A 13710-nucleotide genomic window follows, 5' to 3' on the forward strand; every position below is an offset into this window, starting at 1 on the left:
GGCTCTGATTGCGCCAACAAGGGAAAGAAACTCCAGCACTGTAAAGGTTTCTGTCATATTATCCCTAACTGCTCTATCAGTGGTCACTTTGGCAGCAAGAAAGCATATTCAGTGCTTCTGGCAGGAGATTGCATAGAAACCAATGACATTTTACAACAATGCCAACTGGAAGTGCAAACAGTAATAGCTCTGTTGACCAAGTGATAGGGGTAGCACTTATAGTCTGACAGTATCTAGTGCAGAAAGCCTAGTGATTAGATCATTTGGTGCCAATGTGCAGAATGAGACATTCAGTGTGGCACTCAGGCATTTTGTGTCAGATGAGAGCAACAATACTGGTACATTAGTGTAATGCGGAATAATGTCTCACTTCAGACTCGATTGAGATCTATCAGTAAAAAGAGGGATTTGATTTAAGCATCAGCTCTTCATGCAGACAGATTACGAGCCCTGGAACCCCACGAAGCCGCAGAGACGAGCAGGATGGCTGTGAGCAGGTAGAGCTGATAATTACCTCCATTCATCTTCACCGGACCCCGCCACTGCTTTATGAAGGTGCATCTGAGTGCAGGCCCGCATTTGATGAATCTCCCCTTAAATTAGCAGTCACTGGTGAATTGAGAGTCTCCATCACTCCGTATGCTCCCATTCATCATCTCATTAGGACCCTGGGCTAGCTGTTCAGGCCTCAGGACTCCCAAAGAGAAAGGAGAAACTATGAGCTCAATCATAACTAAACATTTCAGAGAGGCTGTTGTTGTTTACAAATCTGTCATTTTTTCTCACTCTTTTTTTTTTAATAAAGCACAATCTGTTCAATTCCCAAGGCCATTTGATCATTTGTAGGAAAAAATCTTAATGTATCAGGAGCAGAGAGTGGCACAGTTGTTTACTACCGCGGGAATCCAGTGCCATTACAGACCTGGAACAAATGCCAAATCCTTATGTAAACCCAGTATGTGTGTGTGTGTGTGTGTGTGTTTATAGGAATGTGCTTCTCTTCAGGTGTTTACATGAACGTGAGATATAAAGATTTGTGATGCAAGATAATTTCGTTAAAATGTTACAGCCATTATGTGGCTTGGGGTGCAGTGGGAGTCCAGGGAATCCCAGCTTGCCATTTTTATGGCACTCTTTGCTGCAAAGTGAGCAGAATTAAAAGCTCTCTGGTGGTTACGCTGGTCTCTCCATCACCCCTCCGCCCAGGTGGAGGGAACCTTCAGAAAAGCCACAGCCACCCCTTGCATTTTTACCAGTGGAGAATGCAGCAGGGCACTGTAACACCCACCCTCCAGCCCCACTCAAACCCCCCGTCGCGCTCCAAACGCATCACTAACTGGATCTCCATGTGGTACATCCATTACCGTAAAATACTCTGCTGCTCCCCACTGAAAGCTCACCATCCTCCTCTGCCCTACACACACACACACACACACACACACACGCACAGCTCTTCCACCCCACATCCACACACACTCCACCGCCCCAGCCCCCTTCATAAGACCGCTTACGCTGGCAGTTCTGAATTGGGCTAAGTCCAAGTTTAACATTAGTGGGGGGCAGTTGGGGTGTTTAAAAAGCAGCCTGCGGAGAGCTGCAAGAGTGATCACAGCCATGACTTACAAAAAAAATCTGAAACACTCTTTGTTGTGACCTTTTTGTAACCACTAATTGAGAAATGCCATACAAGAGTTTACATGCTTGAGTTATCTATGGGAAACTTATATACCCATGTTGCCAAGGACAACATTAGTTACTTTTGGATTATTAATTTCTGTGCAATGTTCCTGTGGAAAGCTGTAATTTATCACCAGCGCTGTGGGGACTCGTCTTACCAAGGAGGCTTTGCTTTGTCCTTTTTTCTCTTAGTTTGCGCAGTGAAGCCACAGTGTTCTGTCATTACCAGGAAATGGAGATATTTTGGGGCTCAGCTCTCTTTTATTTGGATTTTGTCCTCATCCCTTGTTCTGGGGAAATGCTGACAAATCTAATTCTTGGTGCCAAAATTCGGAGTAAAACCCTATCATTGTTTAAGGCCAACAAAAGAGTGGTTCATTTAGACTCAATTTATTATGATTTCTTCTTTGTGTCAACAAATAGTAACACTGGCTTGGCAAATTGCTTCATAGGAAAGACAACACCGAACCTTGGCTCTCTCTGTCTGTGTGTGTGTGTGTGTGTGTGTGTGTGTGTGTGTGTGTGTGTGTGTGCCTAAGAGAGAGAGTATAATCATTATTTTCATTATTTCCAGTGCAGTTGCAATGTTGTCAGGGCTTGTTCAGAGCGTGTGGCCCTTCTGAACATGTGACTGGACTGTTTGGAGTGGGCCAATTTGTTTGGCCCCAAGGTTACTATAAAACTTTCCTTGCTTGGCCCCTTGAAGTGCTGCTTGAGAACCGCTCATTTCGATCAACTTCACACTCGACACTGTACTCTCTTGCAAAACACCCACAAGTGTGAAATCGATTGGATGAACAGTTCTTGAAATATGAAAGTACAGTCACAGACAGACAGAGAATCCTTCCTTTATAGTTGGATGATGCAGCTGCAGCACCACCTATTGGCCAAATGGCCCAAAATTTGTCATAGTCACACAAACATTAGATCTTCACATGTCCACATTTTGTGGACAAAATTGCAATAGCACAAAGCATTTAGGAAAATTTTAGTAAAAGATCTTTCACAGTTTTGTTTGAGGGGTCATGTATGGAACAGCAAAAACCTGAGAAAGTAACTTTTTTTCCAGCTTCGTCCAGAGATGACCCCACCACCTGAGTTTTCCTGCTTTATACTCTTTTTTTTTTTGCTTCCACCTTTGACTTCATACTCCCTAACTTCACTCCTGCTTAGGTGTTCATAATTTCAACAGTCAGTAGAAAGAGGGGGAGCCACTAAACATTCTTTATCCCGAACCACTTATCCACACTTGGGCTTGAGGTGGGGTATCCTGGACAGGTCGCTAGACTATCACAGGGCTGACACATAGAGACAGACAATTACACTCTCATTCACACCTATGGGTAATTTAGAGTGCATTGTGGAGGAGGAAGCCGGAGGACCCAGTGAGAACCCACGTTGACAGGGGAGAACATGCAAACCCCACACATAGCAGTCCATTCATCGGGCTGATAACAACGTACTGGCCTACCAGCAGGTGGAGGCAGGTCCTTGCTCACACGGTGACTACACAGCCCTTGAAATAACCCTGAATAACCGCTTATGAAAGATCTGCCTTTAGGTGTGGTCTTAGGCTTAGACAGACTTTATTGTCATTCAGTTATACATAAATAAATGCACATTGAACAAAATTCCGTTGCATTGGCTCACAGTCATTGAACTCTGGAATGTCATAAATTAAGCTAAATATAAAAATCTGAAATTAAATATAAAACTGTAAAAATAGAATATTTATATTGCACAGACGTGAAGCAGCCAACATGGTCTCACAGAAATCCGTGAAATAGCCACATTTCGCTTAACTGAAAATCCGTGGAATAGCCACAGAATCGCTCAAATTTCCGTGAAACTGACACGGATTTCGCTACAATGCAAGTTAATGACAGTCATATTTTTCTGGCGAGATCTTCACCACAAAGTGATTATGTACATTCACTGAGTGAATATTTAGAAAATAAAACACATATTTCTCGCTAGAAATGTGATCAAAATCCATTTTTATGCAGAAACTAAGTCAAAATATTATTTTTTTCACTAAAAATGAGAGAACTGTCCGCCATGTTTTTTGTTCTGACCGCCGGGACCTTGAAAGTCACGTGACTTGGAACAAACCAATAGGAACAAATATCCATGGAATAGCCACGGGATATGACTGTCATTAACTTGCATTGTAGCGAAATCCGTGTCAGTTTCACGGAAATTTGAGCGATTCCGTGGCTATTCCACGGATTTTGATTTAAGCGAAATCCGTGGCTATTTCACGGATTTCTGTGAGACCATGTTGGAAGCAGCATAATGTGTTTTTGTACATAGAAAATAGACATAAAAAATATATTTAAAAAAACAGGTACATGTACATTCAGAACACTTGGACATGGAGGCCAAAGTGTTGTGCTGTTTGTTTCATTCAGAGAACACCAAAGAATAGCTCTCTGTATCACTGCAACCCATTACATTCAATACAACTGCACAGCTCTATGCAAATGAAACATCTGCAAAAACAGATGCAGTTTAAAGAGGTAACAGAGTCCTAATTCAGGTGTGCATGTTCTATATAACTTCCCTAAACACGTATTAATGCACCACCCAAGCCTCCTACTCACATACTCACTCAGAAATAGACCTGTCATCTTGCCACCATCCCCTTATCGTCTAACTGCTAACAAGCCTATTTGCCTGTGACTGACGTTGATGTGATCCCTAAAGCCCCGGGCTTGGCACCAGATCGCTCCTAAGCCAAATTAAGCCTCTGTCATGCCCACCCCCACCTCCAGCCTAGTGCTACCCCTGCCATGGGAACCCTAAATCTTTAATGACGATGGAGAGCTCTGCGCGCTCCCACGACACAAAAGCGATGACATCTGTCTCTGTAAGTGCTGCACTCCAGAGCAACCCCATTTGTTCTATCTCTGCTTCTTGAAAAGAAATCAAATATTTAAAAAAAAAGTTGAGGGAGGGTGGAGGCAGCTAAAAGAGGAAGGAGGAGGTGGAGCTAAGGACGTTAAAACAAAGATCTTCTCTTTCAAAGGAGGTTTATTTCCCTGCCCAGTGGTCCTTAAATGTTCAAAGAAGGTGTTAAAAGAGTCTCAGCTCCCCTTCTCTGCTCTGCTGCTCTGGCTTCGGCCCACCTGCTCACAAGAAACTCCAAGTCAACAGGGATGTTTGGTGAAAAACATGCCCCCCCCCCACTGCCACTGATCTGAAGAGTTACTGACCGTACCTCTGAAAGTGAATCATTTACCAGCTATGAACCTTTTGACATTTGGCCATTAAAATTCCCCACACTGTAAAAAATGTCTGTAGATTTTACGGTGAAAAACTGCTAAACCATGACAGTAAAAGATCGTAAAATTATAAATTTGTTAATTCAGTTTCAGTAACAATGAAACACCGTAAATGTATATATCAGCCAAAAAAGTATCTTTTTTAAATTAAAACAAAGACAAAACATTACTCCACTGTAAAATACACTGGCACCGTGTTTGTAACAAAAATATACTGTAATATATATACAAGCATCACTGTAATTTTTGCATTTATTTTTTGTAAAAATACTTTTTCTCACTGTTAAATGTACTAAACACCATATCTCTAACAAAAATATACTGAAATTTAATGGTAATATCTTTATCTTTAATTTATGCAGCATTTATAAAGTATTTTCTTGTCAATCATATGGCAGAACACCGTTTCTTTTGATGGAAAAACGTTTTATTTTTTATGGTAAAAAATGGAATAAAATGGCAATTTTAAACGTGAAATCAACAGTGTTAATATCATTTTACCGTAATGTTACAAAAAGTTGCACCGTATTTATTACGGTAAAGTTCTGGCAACCACAGCTGTCAGTATTTTACCGTGAAAACAACAGTTTCTTTTTTACAGTGCAGAACAACTGAACCCAAGAATAATTATTAAGGGAATATTTTAAATTAAAATGTTTAGAGCTGATGCGATATAGCATGCAATTTTTAGTTATACTGTCTCAAAGATCTGGAACAAACCGTCAGAAGATACAGTGTTAGATTTGTCCCATACACTGGCGCCATCTATGGGGGTTCTTGATGGGGGGCAATGTCAAAGCTGGAAAAGACAGCAACATGACTACCTCTCTTCAAGCAATTACATGCATTTTACTTCTCTATTTAACTATCTTTTGTGACGTTTAAACTTTTATTTTTTTGCCTTAAACTTAGGGAAGTAGTTTAAGGACAGGTTTTAAGTGGTGGCTGTTATTTTTACATTTGAGGACGTGCTAATTTCCTGCAACCTTTCAGAAATGCTCCTGTGGGCGGTATTTGAGGGAAGGAACTAATAACATATGAGGTTGTGTAGTTTGGAGTACTTGGTGGTTTTCATCACATCACATTGCTCAGCACAGCCATGCATCTAATAATACACTGTAAAAAAAAAGATAAACAATAGCTACTCAATAAAATTGAGGCAACAGATTGCACGCAATATTATTAATTAAATCTAACTACGTTACAAGTTGAGTTAATAACAACTTAACAGGAAGATCCTGTCGATTAAAAACTGACTAATTCTATTGTGTTGGATTCATTCAAAATTCTCTTGATTTAGAATTACATAGACATAAAGATTATATTTAATGTGGTCAAAATAAGTAGACTGCAACAACTGCCTCAAAATCAAGGACGCATTTATATTTAATACATTTTACCAAATATATTAAGTAAAATTAAATGACTACAGAATAATTTATTACAGTGTAATAATACATTGCATTTTTAAAGCTCATTTCTAAACACTCAAAGGTGCTCAAAGGGGGAATAGATAAATAAAAGATAAAGAGAAAAAAAGTGAGTGGTTGTAGGCAGATTTGAAGAGGTGAGTTCTGAGGTTTTTTTTGAAGATGGACAACTAACTAAAATACAAACCGACATTTTGGTTTAGGTTGGACACTGGGTGAAAGTCTGATAGGAGCAGCAGTTGGTTAGTTTCCTTGAACAGTCTAAAGACATGCAATATGAAATGATATTTCAATTGTGTGTGTGTGTGAGTGTGTGTGTGTGTGTGTGTGTGTGTGTGTGTGTGTGTGAGAGAGAGAGAGAGAGAGAGAGAGAGAGAGAGACAGGGAGAGAGAGAGAGGAGCAGATGAGAATGGTGGGAATTTTATTTTGAAAAATGACAAACAATATATTTATCATCAACATTTTTGTTTTTTCAACAAAAATGGGAAACATGGGGGATTTATAGAAATGACAGCAGGAGAGACTGTAACTAGACATGAAGAGGTAAGATTGCGAATGTAAACAAGACTATTAATGGCTGAATATGTGTAAACCCTAGCAGTGATGATTTTTAAATTATTGATGGTATACTTTTTTGTTTTATTTTTCGTACAATTTTGTCAATGCTAATTGTCGTTTGATAAGTGAATGCAATAAAAAGAAAGTGTCTTTCCCTAATTGAGTCTATTTCATCGTTAGATGATTAACATAGATGGTTCTAATTAAGATAAATTGATATAACTTTTAAATGGCCAGTAATTGTTTTTAGTATACTGATTTGGTGATCAAACTCTAGGCACAACATATACAAATTGTTATAGCTATTTTTTGTTTGTTTTTTCCAAGCATTCTGTATATCTCCTCTAAATGTCCCTTTTTATGTTATTTATTTATTTAGTATTATTATTATTTGTTTGGTTTTATGTGTATGTATATGTATGTATGTATATATGTATATTTTTATTTTTATTTTTCGTTTTTTATTATTGTTTATTTGGCTACTGTTCACCCCTCCTGTTTTTCTTTGAGGGGGAGAGAGTTGTATTTTCTCATTATCATTACTATTTATTGTTTTTTGTTCATTTTATGTGAATGTAACTCTCTGGTTCGGGGGGCGGGGGGTTGTTCTAAAAGGGGGGAAAATGGGTGAATTGTACCTTTTCTGATTGAATATGTATTATGTCCTGACAACCCAATAAAGATATATGGGGGGGAAAAAAGAAAGTGTCAAAAAAAAAACAAATGTGCTACATAAATTAATTGTTTATCGTGACCCAGTAAACCTTTTTCATTTTACAGAATAATCCCGGCACATGAAGGTCTCCTCTGCTGTGATGTGTTGAACAGGCACTGCTTCAAAGAAAAGTAGGTGTGATGAGAAGCGTGGGGAGAACACGAAAAGAGGAAACAATAATATCCAGATTAAGATTGGGTCATACAGCATTAAACAGTACACTATTTAAAATGGGAAAACACAATTCGGGAAGATGTCAATATTGTAATGAAGAAGAAAATTTAGAACATGTGATGCTTTATTGTCAGAAGTATGATCAGGAGAGAAGGGAACTGATATTGAACCTTAAAGAAATTAAGTTGAACTTTGATTTACGGGATCTTTTACAAAGAAGTTCAGAGGAGAAATGTTATTCCTTTTTGTTACAGTATCTTAGGAGAACAAGATTAATAGAGAGAATATAATTTATGTACTTTCTCTTTTTATTTTTATTTTATTTATTTATTTATTTATTTTTATTATTATTATTTTATTATTATTTAGTTAAACTCAGGAATGTGTAAAGTCCCGGTCCACACTCCATATCAGTAGGTGGCGGTAATACACCAAAAAGTTGTTTGTCAACCGCCATAAAACAACACAAAGAAGAAGAAGAAGAAGAACAGGCACTGCGGTAGACACCTCTGTCTTTACTCCGGGTCCTTCGTTAAGGTGAACAAAGATGGCGGCGTCCGTGCTGTGCAGGAGGACGGCAATGTTATGCAGGACTTTAAATGGGATTTCATGCTCAAAAGCTGTACTTTGTGCGCAGCCTCGAGGCGGGTTCGTACTACAGACAGCCTCCTATAACCCCAGACCCTTAAAGCGGAGCCTCAAGGAGCCCTACATCCCGGACAAGGACGATGAGAAGACGCCGGTGTGGCAGAAGACGGCCCGCTACGACAGGAAGCTGTTCGGCCGGTACGGCTCGGCGTCCGGCATCGACCCTGCCTCGCTGTGGCCGAGCCATGAGGAGCTGGACGCGATCATCGCGGAGGAGAAGGAGTGGAACCCTTCATTAGACGTGATGCGGAAGAACATCGCGGCCAAGGAGAAGGAGGAAGCCAAAATACGGCTGGCTAAGTAAGTCATGCTAACTGCTAACGCCAGTGCCTCCATTATCGGACAAGTGACAGGTGTACTCTCACCGCAGGTCTGTGTCAGCACCAAGGTTATAATAGTTTTGGATTTTTCATTAGTTTTAGTTTTAATTTCGTTGTGAATTTTTGTTTTCAAATTCAGTTAGTTTTAGTTAGTTTTTAGAGTGAGTTTTCTAGTTTTAGTTTACTTTTTATTTTTTGAAAATGCTTAGTTTTAGTTTAGTTTTTATTAGTTTTAGTGTTAGTTTTTTTTGTAATGGGCTATGTGTTGGGTGCGAGATTCAAAGTGGTCATAATACATTTTTGCCTTTATTTCCTTTGGTTTATCATCTCAGCCCCAATAAGGTTATTAACTGTTTTGAATTTTGGTTCTAGTGTAAACATCCCAGTCTCAGTAAACATATTCACCATGTGTTGCATGTTCAAATAAATACACTGAATTATGAATGAAAAAAGTTGACAAAAACGAAAACTAAGGACATTTCCACAATAATTTTAGTTAGTTTTAGTTAGTTTTGTAACCACACAATACCGTTTCAGTTAGTTATCGTTTTTTTAAAAACTCTAGTTTTTATTTTTATTTCAGTTAACGAAAATGTTTTTTCAATTCTAGTTTTCGTTATTTCGTTAGTTTTCGTTAACTATAATAACCTTGGTGAGCACCAATGTCAATGTTTTTTTGTTTTTTTTATTCACAATAACAATTTACAATATATACATTTTTTTGCCAGGGGGTTAAGAAAAAATAACACAAACAAAATCAAATAGACAGCAATTCCAAAATAAGGGTAAGAAACAGACAAAACAAAAAATAAAGAAATAAAGAACATGATGCATGAATCCTCAATCAATAAAGTATCGGTCCAAAACAAAGTCAGTTTTCAGAGCCTTCTTGCTCTTAAGTCCTTTAATAGAAGTGCAGTATTGCTACAGTTCATGTAAAAAGTGAACAAAACTGGGTTTGGAGTCAGCCCATTTCTTCTTATGCATGTGAAATTTCCCTAAAAACAGAAGTAACTGTACAAAAAAACTCAAGTCATTTTCCTTCTGATTTTCGTCAAAACAAATAATAATGTCTTTTTCCTTAAAGTGGATTGCTTGACCTGTTTTCCTGTTGACCAAATTTTGTACATCCTTCCAGAATATACGAGCATATACAGTCATAAAACAGATGACAAATTGTTTCCTCGCCTAAACTACAGAACACACAAGAATACTCAATATCAAGCTTAAAACTTTTCTAAGGTTGTATTTGCTGGATATATTTTATGCATTATTTTAAAGGAGACCTCTTTAACTTTATTATTCAAGACAAATTTATCTCAAAGTAGCCAAATTTTCCTCCAGTCAAAGCACCAATGTTACTGCTCAGGATGTATTGGCTCTCATGTGTCACCGGTATGATATCATCACCTCGCCTAACTCATTTTTTCAAGTTTTTCAGGAAACACAAAAAACTTCACCAAAAGTGTAACATATGACATTTATTGATCATTTCACTCAAAAAGGATGTAACATAGGATGGCTATTGGCATAGTAATAACACTGTGTGTAAATTATGTAACTTAAGAGAAATAAATGACTTAGGCATTTTTTTGAACATGCCTTTGTGACTTAAGCAAGATATGGTAACACTTTATTTTGAAGGTGTCTACATGAGAGTCACACAAGCCTGTCAGAAACATGACATGACAAGTATCATGAGCATTAATGTTACTTCAAAGTGTCATTAATGGTTATGACACATCCCATGTCATGTTTATGACACGCTCATGTTACTCTTATGTAGACACCGTCAAAATAAAGTGTTACCATATCAAAAAATTGCCTAAGTCACATTTTATTTGACTTAGGCATAATACATCTGCTTAAGTCACACACTTGACATAGGCCATTATCTTAAAGGGGTAAAATCACATGATCTGATCAACTGGATGTAGGCGATTTGACCATAGGTGGCTATGAGGAGATGATTTAGGGAAAAAACAAACAATTTTGACAAAAAATGACTTAGGCGATTATTTTAACAGTGTAACGATATGGTCAAGTCAAAGTTTATGTATAGAGCACATTTAAAAACAACCTCAGTTGACCAAAGTGCTGTACAGTTATTAAAATAGAATAAATCATACACAAATGGGTATAAATAAAAACAATGAAAACAATAAAATACTAAAAACAATAAAATGAAATAGAATAAAATAGTAATAAAAACTCAATCCAAAACAGTGTTAGAGATAAAAAGACAAATAAAAGGGTAAAAAAGTAAAAAAAAAAAGAAAGGCAAGGATTCTTAAACCTTAAGTTTTTATCAGTCCTATATATATATATATATATATATATATATATATATATATATATATATATATATATATATATATATATATATATATATATATATATAGGACTGATAAAAACTTAGAGACATAGAGAATACAGTCAAAACGTAAGAGCTTTATTTACACTGATGAAAAACGGAAAAACAATGGTAGGATAAGTATTCAGTAATACCCAGTGGTGGAAAGTAACTAAGTACATTTACTGAAGTACTGTACTTAAGTTTAATTTGGAGGTAATTGTAAAAGCATGGTACATTTTAAGTGATGAGACTTTTTTTTTAATTAAACCTCATATTAAGTATATTATTGTTCTTATCAGTTACAATGACCCTTCAAGGAATTAAAAAAATATGGTTTATTTTGTTTAAACACACTTTGTTAAAATTGAAACACCAAACCATTTTTAAATGAAGTAAAGTATGTGTAAAAACTCCCTTTTTAAAAATAAAGTATTGCTGTAGATAAGCAGATTTATACAAAATAAATGGCGTAACTGTACTTCATCACATATGAGAAGCTGCAAACAGATAATTTGTATTTTTGTATGAAAGCATAATTTAAAGAATTAACTGATTAGCTGGGTTATAATTCAGTGTGGTCGTTTTTCGTCATTCAATGGGATTGTTTTGATTAAATCATATTTAAATTGTGTGAGACACAATTACATAAGCTAAACTTAAAATAACAAGCACATACTACCTGAAAGACTGACATTTGTTTTTGTTCATTTCTTTTTTTATCTGTACTGAAACTGCACTAAAGATCTTAACATAACTATTTATTTATTGAGATTCCAAAAAACATGCTATATCGTGCTATATTGTTATCGAGATCGCCCAGCCCCGGTGGAGTAATCAATGAATGGATTAATTGTTGTGTGTGCATTTCTCCGATGATTTTATTGTGATTTAAAAATGAATTGTGAGATGATAAAGATCCAAATAAACACACGATAAGGACGAAGAGGCAGGGCATCAAAGTTATTAGAATTCATTGTGCGAGGACAGTGAACCAAGGTTATTATAGTTAACGAAAACTAACGGAATAACGAAAACTAGAATTGGAAAAAAGATTTTCGTTAACTGAAATAAAAATTAAAACTAGAGTTTTTAAAAAAACGATAACTAACTGAAACTGTATTGTGTGGTTACAAAACTAACTAAAATTATAGTGAAAACGTCCTTAGTTTTTGTCTTTGGCAACTTTTTTCATTCATAATTCAGTGTTTCTATTTGAACATGCAACACATGGTAAATATGTTTACTGAGACTGGGATGTTTACACTAGAACCAAAATACAAAACACCCAGAACTGTAAGAGTTAATAACCTTATTGGGGCTGAGATGATAAACCAAAGGAAATAAAGGAAACATTTATTATGACCTCTTTGAATCTGGCACCAACACATAGCCCATTACAAAAAAACTAAAACTAACACTAAAACTAATAAAAACTAAACTAAAACTAGAAAACTCACTCTAAAAACTAACTAAAACTAACTGAATTTGAAAAAAAAAAATTCAACAACAAAATTAAAACTAAAAACTAATGAAAAATCCAAAACTATTATAACCTTGCAGTGAACTGTACCAAATGTCATGGCATCCATCTAACACTTGGAGACATAATCCCAACGAACTTGTACAACTATGCATCTCGCACCACATTAACATCTGCTATACTAATCGTTTCCATTTTTCCATCGCAGAGAGAAACTCATAGCAGCGAACATGGCCAAGATGCCCAAGATGATCGCTGACTGGCGCAAGGAAAAGCGCGAAGCCAAGATCAAGATGAACGAAGAGAAAGCTCGCCGTGCAAGGTTGCTGGCGGTGGCCAGGGATCATTTTGGCTTCACGGTGGACCCGCGCAGCCGCAAGTTCTTGGACATGGTTGCTGAGATAGAAAAGGAAGAGAAGAAGAATAAAAAACTAGTGAAACGCAGACTGAAAGAGGAGCAGGCGGCACCCTCTGTCACACCTCCTGCTGCCTCCTCGTAGTGTTGGCCTGAGTCATTTTAGTCATTTCAGACATTAATAACTGCCGGGCCATAGTCTGCACAATATCATTCAGTGTTATCTCTAATAACCTGGATTAAAGAAGACCCAATCCATGTTTTTTTTTCTCTTGTAAAATAAAAAAAAGACGAAGCATGTTCATTTTTTCATTACCTCTTTATGTATTTAGCTGTCACTGAAATAAAATCATTTCTGTACAAACTAAATGTTGTCTAAAATATTATTACAAGGTGAAAACCTGCTCATTTTAGCACAATTTAATATAAAGCCTGAACCCTGAAATAATTGCCAGGAAATTCAATTTTTTTTAAACTGGAGTGTTTATTGAACCGGCTGACAAATAAATAAATGTCAATTTACATGTATGGATTCTAATTTGTATCATATTTGATACATCGGGTCTTTGTGCAATTTGTTGCTCAGTTTTTTTTCTTTAACAAAAACATAAAACCTAACATTTTTAACCAACAAACTATAACTTTCCATTCAACATTTTCCTCAAACATACAAAATATTTTTTTCCATATAACACATCATAGTTGTGATATG

At 36.6% G+C, this 13710-nt stretch overlaps 1 protein-coding gene across 1 annotated transcript; it reads left to right on the forward strand.

Moving 5' to 3' along the window:
• The first annotated feature begins 8355 nt into the window (after positions 1 to 8355).
• On the forward strand, positions 8356 to 13530 carry gadd45gip1 (growth arrest and DNA-damage-inducible, gamma interacting protein 1). The gene is made up of 2 exons (XM_059348576.1): positions 8356 to 8787; positions 12852 to 13530. The coding sequence occupies exons 1-2, from the start codon at positions 8387 to 8389 to the stop codon at positions 13141 to 13143; spliced, it is 693 nt and encodes a 230-aa protein (XP_059204559.1). The 5' UTR covers positions 8356 to 8386; the 3' UTR covers positions 13144 to 13530.
• Positions 13531 to 13710: the final 180 nt, after the last annotated feature.

This window comes from Centropristis striata, chromosome 13, assembly GCF_030273125.1.
Source record: "Centropristis striata isolate RG_2023a ecotype Rhode Island chromosome 13, C.striata_1.0, whole genome shotgun sequence".
In the NCBI taxonomy this organism is placed as follows: domain Eukaryota; kingdom Metazoa; phylum Chordata; class Actinopteri; order Perciformes; family Serranidae; genus Centropristis; species Centropristis striata.